The sequence below is a fragment of the Diaporthe amygdali genome, assembly GCF_026229845.1.
Source record: "Diaporthe amygdali strain CAA958 chromosome Unknown NODE_44_length_330046_cov_65_728535, whole genome shotgun sequence".
In the NCBI taxonomy this organism is placed as follows: Eukaryota; Fungi; Ascomycota; class Sordariomycetes; order Diaporthales; family Diaporthaceae; genus Diaporthe; species Diaporthe amygdali.
In genome coordinates, this window is record NW_026517064.1 from 95398 (window position 1) to 108029 (window position 12632).

The 12632-nt window shown below is 52.2% G+C and overlaps 4 protein-coding genes across 4 annotated transcripts; 2 read left to right on the forward strand and 2 right to left on the reverse strand.

The window, feature by feature from the left end:
- Positions 1-237: 237 nt before the first annotated feature.
- On the forward strand, positions 238-4846 carry J7T55_010280 (uncharacterized protein; the record flags this gene model as incomplete). Its single annotated transcript, XM_053134343.1, has 8 exons — positions 238-469; positions 551-659; positions 863-1201; positions 1278-2709; positions 2773-3223; positions 3289-3494; positions 3567-4027; positions 4102-4846. 8 exons carry the CDS (start codon positions 238-240, stop codon positions 4844-4846), a joined length of 3975 nt encoding a protein of 1324 aa, XP_052987837.1.
- Positions 4847-5525: 679 nt separating this feature from the next.
- Positions 5526-5836, reverse strand: J7T55_010281 (uncharacterized protein; the record flags this gene model as incomplete). The annotated part of the gene is made up of 2 exons (XM_053134344.1): positions 5526-5706; positions 5793-5836. 2 exons carry the CDS (start codon positions 5834-5836, stop codon positions 5526-5528), a joined length of 225 nt encoding a protein of 74 aa, XP_052987838.1.
- Positions 5837-6977: 1141 nt separating this feature from the next.
- J7T55_010282 (uncharacterized protein) lies at positions 6978-9768 on the forward strand (the record flags this gene model as incomplete). Its single annotated transcript, XM_053134345.1, has 4 exons — positions 6978-7126; positions 7246-7482; positions 7551-7814; positions 7878-9768. 4 exons carry the CDS (start codon positions 6978-6980, stop codon positions 9766-9768), a joined length of 2541 nt encoding a protein of 846 aa, XP_052987839.1.
- A 1148-nt stretch (positions 9769-10916) lies between these two features.
- J7T55_010283 (uncharacterized protein) lies at positions 10917-12587 on the reverse strand (the record flags this gene model as incomplete). The annotated part of the gene is made up of 4 exons (XM_053134346.1): positions 10917-11394; positions 11474-11751; positions 11834-12177; positions 12254-12587. 4 exons carry the CDS (start codon positions 12585-12587, stop codon positions 10917-10919), a joined length of 1434 nt encoding a protein of 477 aa, XP_052987840.1.
- Between the last annotated feature and the right edge of the window lie 45 nt (positions 12588-12632).

Sequence of the window (12632 nt, forward strand, 5' to 3'; positions counted from 1 at the left end):
TCAAGGCGAGCTCCTGAATGCACGTCACTCGGAGTACTTCTTCGCACAGCATATTGCACAGTGATCCAGGGGCGGCGTCAGCAGAGGCGTGTCACGATGTCAGCCACAGAGTCAGCCATTGACAGGAACAATTACTCTTTATAAGCGACAGTTCCCCCTGAGTGGCATGATTGAAGTTGGGGTTCCATTTGACGTCACTCAAGCTTTAACATCCATCTGAACGGCAAACGGGGCATGATGTTTTGGCGTGGCTTCAGCAAGCAGGAGATCCGGGCATTGCTGCTCAGGCTGAGAAGGGGACGGCTGCTGCTGTCGCAACAAGAGGACCAGCAGAAGCAGCAACAGAAGCAGAAGCCAGAGCCTACCGAGCTGAAGAATAAGCTTGAGCCCTATGGCTGCAGGGGGTTGCTTGTTCTCGGCACCGACTCCCTGCTGGAATGCGACGCTAGCAACGCTAGGCCGGCACTGAGTCAGTGGACTACTAAATCTAGCTCTGCCGGACAACCGTTCATCTCGAGAGATTTGCTGAGACTCGATCACCGCCATGCAGCGTCATATCGGCAGGGATCACGAGAGCAGCTGCTGGCCCAGCAGCTCGGCAGCCCCCAGCGCCCAACGCCACTAAGCTGGGGCCGATCCACCTCCAACATCGAAGGCCCGTCCCTCACAACCGGTGCATTGATACGCCCAGCTGCTTGCTGCTCTTTTTTCGACTCCCACGATGAGGCCCATTCCACCTCTCACCGGTGCCAATCGCTCGTCTCGACCTCCTCGATGGCCCAATTGAAAAGCCTGCCATAGATCTCGAGCCTGTCTCCCCCGAATCAACCACATATCGAGCTCGACGCCGCCTGTCTCGTAGCGCGCCGGCGCATCCGTTGCCCGCCATGGCTGCTGCTGCTGCTGCTGCTGCCGAGCCTGCGCTGCCAGTCCAAGAAGAGCAGCCCTCGGGACAACAAAATCAGCCGCAGGAGGAAGAGAAGCAGTCAGACGAGGGGCAAAATGGCAAAGCTTCTCCTCAGTCGCAAGGGTTGGACCCTCCAGAGGACCCTCTGCGCAATGCCCCGACCTTCAAGGACGATTTGGCACCAGAGCGCGGGGAGGAGGATACGCCCCCAGAGACGCCCAAGTCGCCAGGCTTCGTCGAGAAGACAATGCAGAAGCTGGGCCTGAATGACGTCCTCCTCAAGTGCATGTTCAAGTATGTCTTGTCTGCCTTTGCCTTTCCTGCCCAGCGAAGACGAGCCAAAGCTAATCTGTGCCTGTGAACCTTGTAGAGGCTCTGTCGCGCCCGTCATAGGCCTCGCGATATACCAGGCGGAGCCCGTGATGCGCATCCTGACCACACTGGGATACCTCGTAGGCGTAATCACCGTCCTGGCCCTCGCCGTTCTGCCTCGCGGCAAATTCATCCAGAACATGATCCTGAACTGCCTGTCCACCGCAGTGGGATGCGCCATGGCCATGCTGATCTCCTACACAGGTGTCAAGGCCCGCCTCAACACCTCCGACCTGCGCGAGATGGCTGCCTTTATTCAGGCCAATGGCCGCGCCCCGTACAACTCCAGCCAGAGTGCCGTATGTGGCGTCTGGCTGTTCTTCCAGATCTGGCTGAGCAACGTCATCAGGGCAAAGTATCCCGCCTTCAATGTGCCTGTGATAATCTACAGCATCGTGGTCAACATCTCGTGCACCTTCGGCCCCGAGTTCCCCACTCTCGCCACGGCCGAAGCTTTCATCCAGAGGCTCCTGGCTGCTATTTTTATGGGTCTCGCCATTGCAACGGGCGTTTCCCTTATTGTCTTCCCCATCAGCAGCCGTCAGGTTGTCGCGAAGCAGATGGCAGGCGTCCTTGGCCTATTCAAAAAGTCCGTCGTGCTCGAGAAAGAATACCTCCAGGGCTTGGAGAAGGAGGACATGTTCGCCCTTGAGATCACCGAGACCTCGGCGGGCCGCTCAGAGCCGGAGAGGAAGGCAGGGAAGAAGGATAAGGGCCCCAAACTGACCAAGGAGCAGAAGAATGCCATGGCCTTGAAAGGAACCATTGGGGCCATCAGGGAGCTCATGGGAAAGATTTACGGCGACATGAAGTTCGCGAAGCGTGATATCGCCTGGGGTCACCTAAGCGCAAAGGATTTCGGAGAGATGTTCAATCTGATCCGCATGTGTGTCATCCCAATGACTGGCATTGGTACTATCATGGATATCTTTCAGAGAGTTGGCAGGGAAAGGGGCTGGGACAACAACGGCCCTGGCGACGACGGCGGCGTGTTCCAGCGCTTCGAGCCCATCGGCAAGGAAGAGAGCCAGCGCATCTGGAACGACATCATGAAGCAGTTGCACGAGCCCTTCGAGATCTTGTCCGAGGCCATCACCCAAGGAATCGACCACGCCGGTATCCTGCTCAAGCTATTCCCCCAGCCCAAGGCCCAGAAGAAGGCAGCAGCCCAGAACGCTGGCGGGGATGCCGACGTTGAGGCATCTGGTGGTGAGCTCCGCCCGGGCCAGGTCGGATTCTCCAGCGTCATCAGTGAGAAAATTGAAGTTTTCAACTCTCGCAAGGGCGAGATTCTCCGGCTTTGGGCCAAGGACAAGGGGCTGTGCAGCGATGGGAATTTTGAGAACTGGGCCAAGGACAGCACAAGGTTGTTCGAAAAACGGCGCAACGACCAAGCACAGCTCTACGTGATCTTGTACTTGGAGAAGTTGGTGAGTGTTCCCTAAATTGACATCCCATTCACGGAGACTAATCGCGTCCCCCCCAACCCACAGATGCAAGCCACAGGCGAGGCTGTGCAAGATCTCGTAGCCTTTGCCGAAGCGAAGGTAGAAGACGGGACCATGACCAAGAAGCGGCTGATCTTCCCCAACGGACGTCGCCTGCGCAAGTGGTTCCTCGGCATCTTCAGCAACGAGGACTCGACCGCCGAGGACTCGCCCGACATCATGGAGACAGGTACCAATGTCGTCTACCTTGGCCAGGGCTGGATGAACAAGAAGGACCCGGAGCACCTCCCTGCCAGGAACGCCTGGGAGCGGTTCGGCAACGGCGTGCGCCGCTTCTCGCACTTCTTCGGCTCGCCCGAGTCCGTCTTTGGCTTTCGCGTTGCCTGTGCTACTATGACTATCGGTATTATTGCTTTCCTGGAGAGCTCGCAGCGTTTTTTTATACAGCAGCGGCTTGTGTGGGCCATGATCATTATTGCTATTGGGATGACGCAGAGTAAGAAACCCTTTGATCATTGCATTAAACTAAGTCCATCGTCATTGATGCTGACATTGCCTCAGCGTCTGGCCAATCCACATTTGGCTTCCTCTGCAGAGTAGGTGGGACCTTCATCGCCATGGTCAACTGTTTCATCATCTACTACATCGTCGACTACAAGATACCGGGTATTTTCGTCTTCCTATGGCTTTTCATCTTTATTGAATATTATTTCTTCTTCAAATACCCACAATTTATACCCGCCGCCATGATCTGCATTGTCACCCAGGTACGTCCATTTTCCTGTTCCACAAAAGAAGATATGGTTCAGGTTCCCCCAAGACTGACGCAATTTTATCAGGTCCTCATCCTCGGGTACGAGCTTCAAACCAACCTGCTCGGAGTCACAGCATCAGAGTCCAGCGGACAGCCATACTATCCGCTCTACGAGCTCGCCCCATACCGACTCGCCACCGTCGCAGCGGGTGCCTTCGTTGCCTTTTTCTGGACTGTGTTTCCCAGTCCCTTTACTGACAGGACGTGGCTTCGCAAGGATCTAAGTGCGGTGCTATATCTACTCGCCAACTACTCGAGTGTCGTACATACCACCATGAAGGCGACAATGAGTGGAACAGTTGGCGATATGGAGATTCCAGGGACACCTGCGCACAGCCTGTTCAAAGTTCGGCGAAAGCTGTTTGGAAAATTGACTTTGCTACTCCCCTCCCTGCAAATGCACGCGAATTTCCAGAAGTTCGAGCCCAGTCTTGGGGGCAAGTTTCCTGAGGAGCAGTATCAGGACATCATATTACGATCTACTCGGTTCGTCAACCCCGCCAAACACGCTATACACTTTCTATAATGGCACTTGACTAACCCATGCCGTTCTCTAACAGGATCATGAACTACTGCACTCTCATGTCCTACGTCCTAACCTACCTGGCCCCCAAAGGGCCAGAAGAAAACTCCGACAAGGACTGGATGCATGTTCTCGGCGAGGTGTTTGAGGACGTCTCACCAGTACATAACCAGATTCTGTCCACGCTGACGCTGCTCTCCAATTCCCTTCTCTCGGGCCAGTCTCTCCCACCATACCTGCCCCTCCCCAAGCCCTACGAAATGACAAGGCATCTCCTCAGCATGCCCGCGGAGAATCCAAAGTCGCACCACAAATCCTCTACCAAGGCAGCGCAACATTCCTCCTCATCAGCATCATCAGCGTCCTCCTCATCCTCCACATCAACCCACTCCCACCAAAGACCCGCAACCGGCGAACCCTCCAGCCAGCCCGCCAGCAGCACCAGCCAGCGCGACGAGTACAAGCCGTCGCTCGAGCCTTGGAGCCTGCTGGACGCGCGTAACATGGAGCAGAAGGGCTACACCGAGTTCGCCGTGCTGCAGGTGTGCTCGACGCTCATCATCGGCGACCTCGAGGGCCTCATCGCCACTGTTGCCGAGCTCGTCGGCACCGTCGACTTCAGCTTCCGCGTCGAGCATTCTGACGATAGCTCTGTCAGTGACCTGGGCAGCGTGCGGAGGGTCGGTACTTGGGCTTCGCGGGCTGCTGAGGCGAGGGCTGCTTCGTTGGCTAGTGGCGGGCAGGGAACCAGCGGTGACAGGGGCAAGGGAAAAAGGGATTAAGGGTCCGTCCCGTTCCTTCAGCTGGAGGTCAACTGCCAGTGCCCTTACGGTTATCACATCAGCAAGAAATATGACAGTGTCGCTCCTTTGGGCTGTGCTGTGGATATGTGTCTGGTTGGAAATTTCAGATACCATATGCTGCTGTTTATGCTGCTGTAGGATCCTTAATGAGACTTTGAACCGCGCTTTGGACGGGGTCAACGGCCGAGCACTTAGTTATGAATGCTCAATAGTAACATATAGTGTAAATATCGAATTGTAAAACAAATAATCATGTTCTGAATAATAGATCTATACTGGAGAATGTCTGCGTAATATTGGACCATACCCTTGATTTACAGTGACAAGAACAAGAGCACCAACGAGGCAAATCACCGGGATTGAAGGCTTGGTTGATAGTGGTCTGTTTTTATGAAATCGAACAGTGCAAGCTAAAGTCCTTGCACGTGCGTTTCAGGGCATAGGTTAAGGGGAACACAATACTGAGAACTCTACGGAAGAAATGACTCTTCCTAAACCAGGGTACTCATGTATATAGAGGGTAAGGAGACAAGTTAACAGACATCTTTCTTGTGTCCAAGGACTTCTGACATCTGCAGTATTCCAGCCGGATCCAGGGGTTAATGGAGGAGAAGGACTCCCGCCACCACCGCCCCTCTCGACCGTCAAGTCTGTTCGACTACTTGCCTTCGAAGTGGGCACCGATGCCGATAAGATCATTCTTCATGCGCTCTTCCTTATTCCCATTATATTCATGATCCACTCGTGGTTTCTGGCCCTTTGGACGAGCCCGTGTGCCAGTTGAGCCGTGTTGGGCAGTGGTACTAGCATGGTCGTTGGTGTAGGTGTGGCTAGGGTTGCTATGTATGTTTAGATTAGCATCAATCGGTGTAATGTCTAGGTAGGAAAGATGGGTAGAATCCGATGAAATGGTTTGTTGACTTACGCAGTGCATGCCGTAGCAGAGGATGTATAGTAGGTGTAAGGCATGTTGGGCCGCGCTAGGGAGCAGGCTGTCTGATCTGAATGCTGGCAAGGTGGGCTTTGTGAAGAGGGCGCGGAGATCAGGTCTTGGAGTACCGGACAGGGCAACAGTGAGGATTCTTAAGGCTTGTGAGCATCAAATGCTCGACGGACAGGTGATATGGCAGTGACCAGCCTTTCAGTTATGATGGTGCCAGGCTTGGGTGTGATTGTGGTCTCTCAAGGTAGGTGTCAAGTTAAACAGGACGTAGGAAAGGCGCCATGAAAGGTAGGGAAACAATGAGTATTTGTACTCGAGGATGAGGAAAGGTATTCAGGGCAGAGAGAGCCCAGCTCGATCCAACCTGATCGTCCGCCGTTGCTGGACTGCAAGTTGCCATGCATGTGCGTTTCGTTTCCGAGTGTCACCGCCCTGCTAGACTGGGATGGGGTCCTCAACTCAGGTGCCATTGGATAGTCTTCTTTTGTAATTTGTCTTTTTGTAAGCTTTCTTTCCCGCATGTCCCACCCGATTTTCTCGAGACAGAATGGACCTCTCTCTGGAAGACAGTAGCAAGGGGGAAATGGGCCAGCCAACTCAAACCCTATTGGGCAGTCTCGTTTTGTAAGTCATTTAGGTGCTTCTCATGCATCTGTCACCGCGTAACCTCGAGAGAGAGAGAGCATGGATCACTGTGGCAGATGGGTCGATTTGCCCTCTTGGTTGCGATGTTATTGGATGGTCTCTTTTTGTATTGAGGCTGAAGGATGCCTACGGGCTAGTAGATCGCCGCCCCTGTCTTGCTCGCACGTCCGTGATCGGATTGCATTGCAGTCATTGGCTCTTCTCCTTTTGTTGCATGGGTCGGCCACTTAAGATTCAGAGATATGCAGCTGCAGGCAGATGGCAGCTCCTGAGTGGCTAGTCTCTTTTTGGCATCCCACCACCAAGCACTTATGACGAGTCCGGCTGTTACACGGTAGTCCTGCAAGGCGACGTGTTGTTTTGCCTTATACGGTGGTTCGCAAAAAGTCTTCAGCGTGTCAGCTCGAGTGCTGCCGTTGTGCGAGTACATAAAGGCAGCCGACCTCATCGAAATGGGGCCGGCAAGACAGCAACTCTCAACCTCCTTCACCATTCCTGGAAATCTTTTGGCCATTGGTCACTATGAGTCTCGTAGAAAGTTACTTGGATCTTCCTTATGAGCAAAGATGGGATCGTCTCAAACCAGCCATCGTGAAGATTTATCTAGAAGAACGAGCCACCCTTGCGGAGCTCTCCGAGCGGATGGCCAGTGATCTTGGTTTCAAGGCGGAGTATGTTAACCCCCGTTCCCTGGAATGTATCTGCACTATCCAGCTTGATATCTTTTTCTTTTTCTTGAGACCTTTCATGGCACTGCTTGGGTTGAATATCGCACTAACAGGAGCAATAGAATTCATCAGTATCGGTATCAATTCAAGAAATGGGGCATCAAGAAGCGTACCACAACCGTTGAGAAAGAAGCCGTGATAACAGCCTTGGGGAAAAGACGTCGACAGCATGGGGTTGGCACATCGAATGTTCAACTTGAGCAGGGTAATTGGCCCAAATCCGTCGACAAGAAGCAGCTCAAGCGACATATCAACGACTCAATTCGCAAAGAGAAACCAGTATCCCTTCGGCCTGGCATGTAAGTCATCTGTCGCAATTTCTCAGTGCTTGCATCTGGCAGCGTCTTACTTTGTCCAGATTTCTCAGTCGGAACTTGCCATATTCTGCGCTTGTTCGAAAGCTCGGAGGCCATGCTCACGACAATCCATCTCCCTTGAGTGGTGGTCCTCAAACTCCAGCATACCTCTCAGTCTCCAGTCCCCAGAATCAGAACGTTAATGGCAGCCCGCAGGAGGGTATGTCGCCGACAACGCAGTTAGTGCATAGAAAGGTTCTCATCGATAGAGCACAGCTATTGCTCGACGGTAGGGAATTCGAATTAATGAAGCAGATGAGTAGCGACGAAAGAAGGTGCGCAATGAGTGATCACCCAAACAGCACAATAGTATTCATCGCTGATTTGCAATTCTCTAGAATCACTGCCAACTGGCTACATGATTTCTGGATGTTCGCTTTCGTGACTACCAAATACTGGGGAAAGGGACCCCAAGAGTGGACGTTGCCACTGATTGAAGCCAAAACGCTGGCTGGAATTGCCCGCGATTTGCCTCCAGATCATCCGAGTGGATCGCGGGAGCTCGACCATGCTCGGTCCCCGTCAATGGCCACTGCCGTCATTAGCCCTCCGACACAATTGTGTAACTGGTCGATTCACTACTTAGAACGGATGAAATACGAGGCTATCCGTTCCTGGCCCAGCGACCCGGCAGAGCACAAAGAACAAGACATAGAGGATGAATCTACTTGGCAAGAATGGAGCCCGAACTATGGGCGAGATCTAACCAGCACGATCACTCAAGGTCTCCAGACAAATGAGTTTACGAAATGCCAAACCGAAGATTTGCCGTTGGCAGTAGATTCTATTGTCAACACATTATCTGGGTCCACTAAAGATGCAAAGGTCGAGGCCATCGGATTTGCCATCATGAGCCGCAATATCGGCGCCTTCTTCGACCTTCTAGATGACGAGGACGTGAATTGGGAAGCTCTTCGCGAAATCTCTCCATTTCATCTAGCAGCAAAGTTTTTGGACGGTTCAAAGGCATGTTGTGGAATGATGTCTGCACTGGTCGAACGGTTAGAGGATGTCAACTCGATCGGTGTCAGTTACACGGACCATTCAGGCCTGACTGTATTGGACGCCCTGTTCATCTCTATACTGCGCTCACACACTTCAGTCGAAGCTTCGGTGCTGGGGGCCACATTTGCCACCACCGGATTGTTCTCTGAGGGTTCTGATGTTGATATTTGCGGGAGATGGGACGCCGATTCACCATGCATCCGCCTGCTTCGCGCGACTGGAGAAGCGTTTATACCGCATGAGTGGAAACACATTTTTTGCCATACTTCATCACAGACAGTTTGTCATTGCATTACTTCAATATTCATGAGAAACTGGGGTCCCAACATCAATACGGCCAGCGGTTTGTTCCAGAGACGCTGTCAATGTGGTTTAGAGCTCAAACTTGGGCCGCTCCACGCCTTTGTGTTCGTGGCCTTCCATTTGGCGAATAGTGGCATGCCAGGAGAAACACTTTTTGGCATGCTCGCTTGTTTGGTTTGTCTCATAACATTAAAGGCCGATCCATGTTTGTCTGCTCAGATCTCGATTGAAGCTGTTCTCGGACTTGGAGAGACAGAGAAGTGTCAGCATCGATCATTCAATGCGGCCGACCTTGCTTCGGCTGTGCCAGGAGATGTCGTAAGCAAGTGGACACCCGAGGTGCAGTTGGGTTGGGAAGCCATCAAAGAACTTCTGAAGTACCGCGTGACGCGAGCCCGAAACTCAGATGTTGATACCACGAACGGGCTTTCCGTCTCGTCCAGGACTCCACGCGGAGTCACACACGATTACGAGCATTGCATTGACGAGTATGATGATGATATATCGGAACCCGAAGATGATTCTTGTCGGCATGGTATTCATGAGAGCGAAAGAGCGGATAACACACGGCTTGTGGAGTGCGGAGATCAACGTCTGGGCACGATTTGGGCTGCCATCCAAGTCGAATTGTTGACGTACCGAAGACTCGAGGTGGGAGATACTTGGCTGTCTTCCATGTTTGACATGCGGAATGTTGTCGAAGGACTGCGAGCAACCGACGATTCGGTTCTTATGCGCATGGTGGATTGTCGCGGGAAGGACGCTTTCCAACGCTTTTCACGCTGCGGTCTGTTCTTGGAGGCGAGAGATCCCGGATGTGCCAGGAGAGAAGAAGCGTGCGCTTCTTACTTTGCCAATCTAGATGATTGGATGCGAACTAACTTCATACAAGCTAGGACTAGTTTCTGGGATATGCTTTGACGGAAATTTCCAAGTTTTCATCTAATGCATATCAAATCTGTCAGTCAAAATGGCATCCCTGACATGTTGGCGCATCTGCGTATTTACAGGATAATACAAAGCTTGACTTGAATACATATCGCACATGGTAGTCGCTACGCCGAAGCAACCATCCAAGAGGTTACCAGACTCCACAAAGTGTACCGAAAAAAAGTTGCGTGTATGTTTCTTTCGAGATACACAATGTGTAGCACCAAGAGGCATGCCTGTTGAGTCGACCCCAGGCCCAACAATGTTCACGGCTACTCACTCCGTTTCGTTCATCAAATGAAGAATTGTACTCTCTGCACAAGCGTCGCCTGATTTACACACACACTTGGAATAGATTGCCATCAAGATTTCTGAAATCTTTCCTCCTCCGGCTCCAGAGAAGATTGTTACAGTGCGCGAAACACCCTCAGCGTGGACTTCTGTGCCGGAATTTCAATGCCGAAGGGTCCAGCCGAAGCAATTGAAATTGTACCTTTACCCCATGCAGTGTATTGCGAGCTTCTCTATGTTCAAGCTTAGGTGGAACCTTACATCGCGCGCCTGCTGCACTTGTTTTGCTTCATTGTCATTAGCGTCAAATTCGAAATGATCAAGTACTAGCTATACCCAGAAAGAAATGAGAAATCTAATACTCTGGTCGAAGACCACGCCGACAGGACATACATGTAAACCTGGCAGGGCCAGGGGCAGCTATATAGTCTATATTAAACGGACAGAAGGGAATCATGAGGCACGGTCGTCATCCTGGCAGGGCTGGGTTCAGCGGCGTAGCCTCACCGATTTGCAGAACACATATAAGCTTGAGGTTCAACAGGAAGTCAAAGTAGCAACTGCGGTTCACCACGAATACCGGTCTACTGTGAGTTGCCCATCAATACATAGCAACCGCTTTCTTTACTTTGAGGGAACATTATATACCTGTTACCAGGGGAGTCAATATAATTGTGGAGCCTGAATCCTCATGATGTTTATGAAAGTTGTGTTATCTGGGAACTTACACGCGGTTAAATTGACCTGCTATGTGGAGTTTCTCGGACATAACAGCTCTCAGACACATACAGCTAAATGAAAATTTCCCAAGTTCCTAAAATCGGGATTACATGCACAGCCTTCTCGCTCTAGGTCCTATTCCTCTTCGTCACATAGACAAGCCAACTATGAGGGACCTGAGCGAACAACATCTCGCACTGCCACTCTTTCTCGGGGTGGACAAGCTGCAGGTCGTAGTCACGGATTATTGTAGCCGTGATCTTCAACACCTCAATGCGAGCGAGATGTTGCCCAGGACACGACATAAACCCAGCCCCGAACGGCATGAAGCACCTCTCTAGCCCGGCCGCATCGTCGCCCAGCCACCGTTCGGGCTTGAACTTGTCCACGTCGTCGCCCCAGAGAGCATGCGAACGATGCAGGACCCACTGAGAGCCTGAAAGAGTGATGCCTTCGGGGAACCAGCGCCCACCGATCTCGATACTTCCTTCTGGTGCTAGGCGTGGTAGCGGCATGAGAATGGGTGTGTGAATGCGGAGTGCCTCCTTGATGCAAGCTTGTAGGTATGGTAGCTCCCGGACTTCAGAAAACGGCAATACGCGGTCGCTGTTCCGAATTTGATTAACTTCGGCCCTGGCCCTCTCGAGCGTCCCGGGGTTTCGGAGAAAATGGTAAAAAAACAGACTGCAGCAGGCAGGAAGTGGTATCCGACCCAGCGCCGACGACATTCGTAGCCTGCGCCATGATCTCGCGCGTGGTAGCCTTGCCAGGGTTGTCATCCATATACTTCAGCCAGTGACTGAGCATATCAAAGTTTTCGACTGGCCGAGCCATGCGGTCCTTTACGGCTGCAAAGGCTGTCTCACCCAGCCAAGCTGCTGGCGTCAGACTCAGCCAGGTCATGATGGGGTTGACTGCGATGTAATGCAGCTCGCGGAGGTGGGACGCCCAGGTCACCATCTCCTGAAAGAAAGAAATTTGTGGCAATGGCGTTGTTCAGATCCTTGCCTTGCTTCAAGAATCCAAACGGCTTGCTACAAAGCACCTCGCCCACGACGTCGAAAGCGGTATATGTGAAGAATTTGTCTAGATCCATAGGCTCATTGCGCTGCTCGTAGCGGTCCATGTGGTCTAGCAGCTGGGAAATGGTGTCTGATATGACGTCCTCGGAGCGTAGAATGCTGCTTTGCAGGAAGCCAGCAGCGAACGTTTTGGAGCGCTCCAACTTTCGCCTCGGATCTGGTTCGGACATGGGGTTTTGGAATCGCCAGTCTGGGTAGGTGGCGAACTCATAAAAGGTGCCCTTACGCAAAGGCTGAAGGTACAACTTCTTGACAGTATCGACATGGCAAACGCTGACCTCCCAGGGAGATATACGCACAAATGCGCCTTCACGGACTTTCGTTAGCATCAAGTCATAGAGCGCTGTACTAGTAGCCTTCTCACAAGGCCGAGAGCTACTCACCGTACTTTTCATGCAGATCAGCGAGCTCGCTGGCTCCTCTTCCTTGAATCAAGGTTTTGATAAGCCATAATCTTGAAAACGAGGCCAAGAAAGGACCAGGAATATTAGATATGGGCGACAAGTAGCGATACCAGATGCAGCTGCCCAGGAACCAGGCAAAGACCAAGCCAGCAAAGCTGGACAGAACTCTTGAGGCTGAGAATGAAAGAACCCCGCTGCTGCCGACAGTGGCAAGAGTCGTACCATTGAGGTTTCCATAAAATTTGGACACTTGATACAGACTCCAGTCCTTGAAACTGTCGCCATCACCCAAGTTAGGGAAGAAGAGACCCATATTGGAGGTCCTTCGTGTTGAGCGATGCTCAAAGCTCGCTACTTA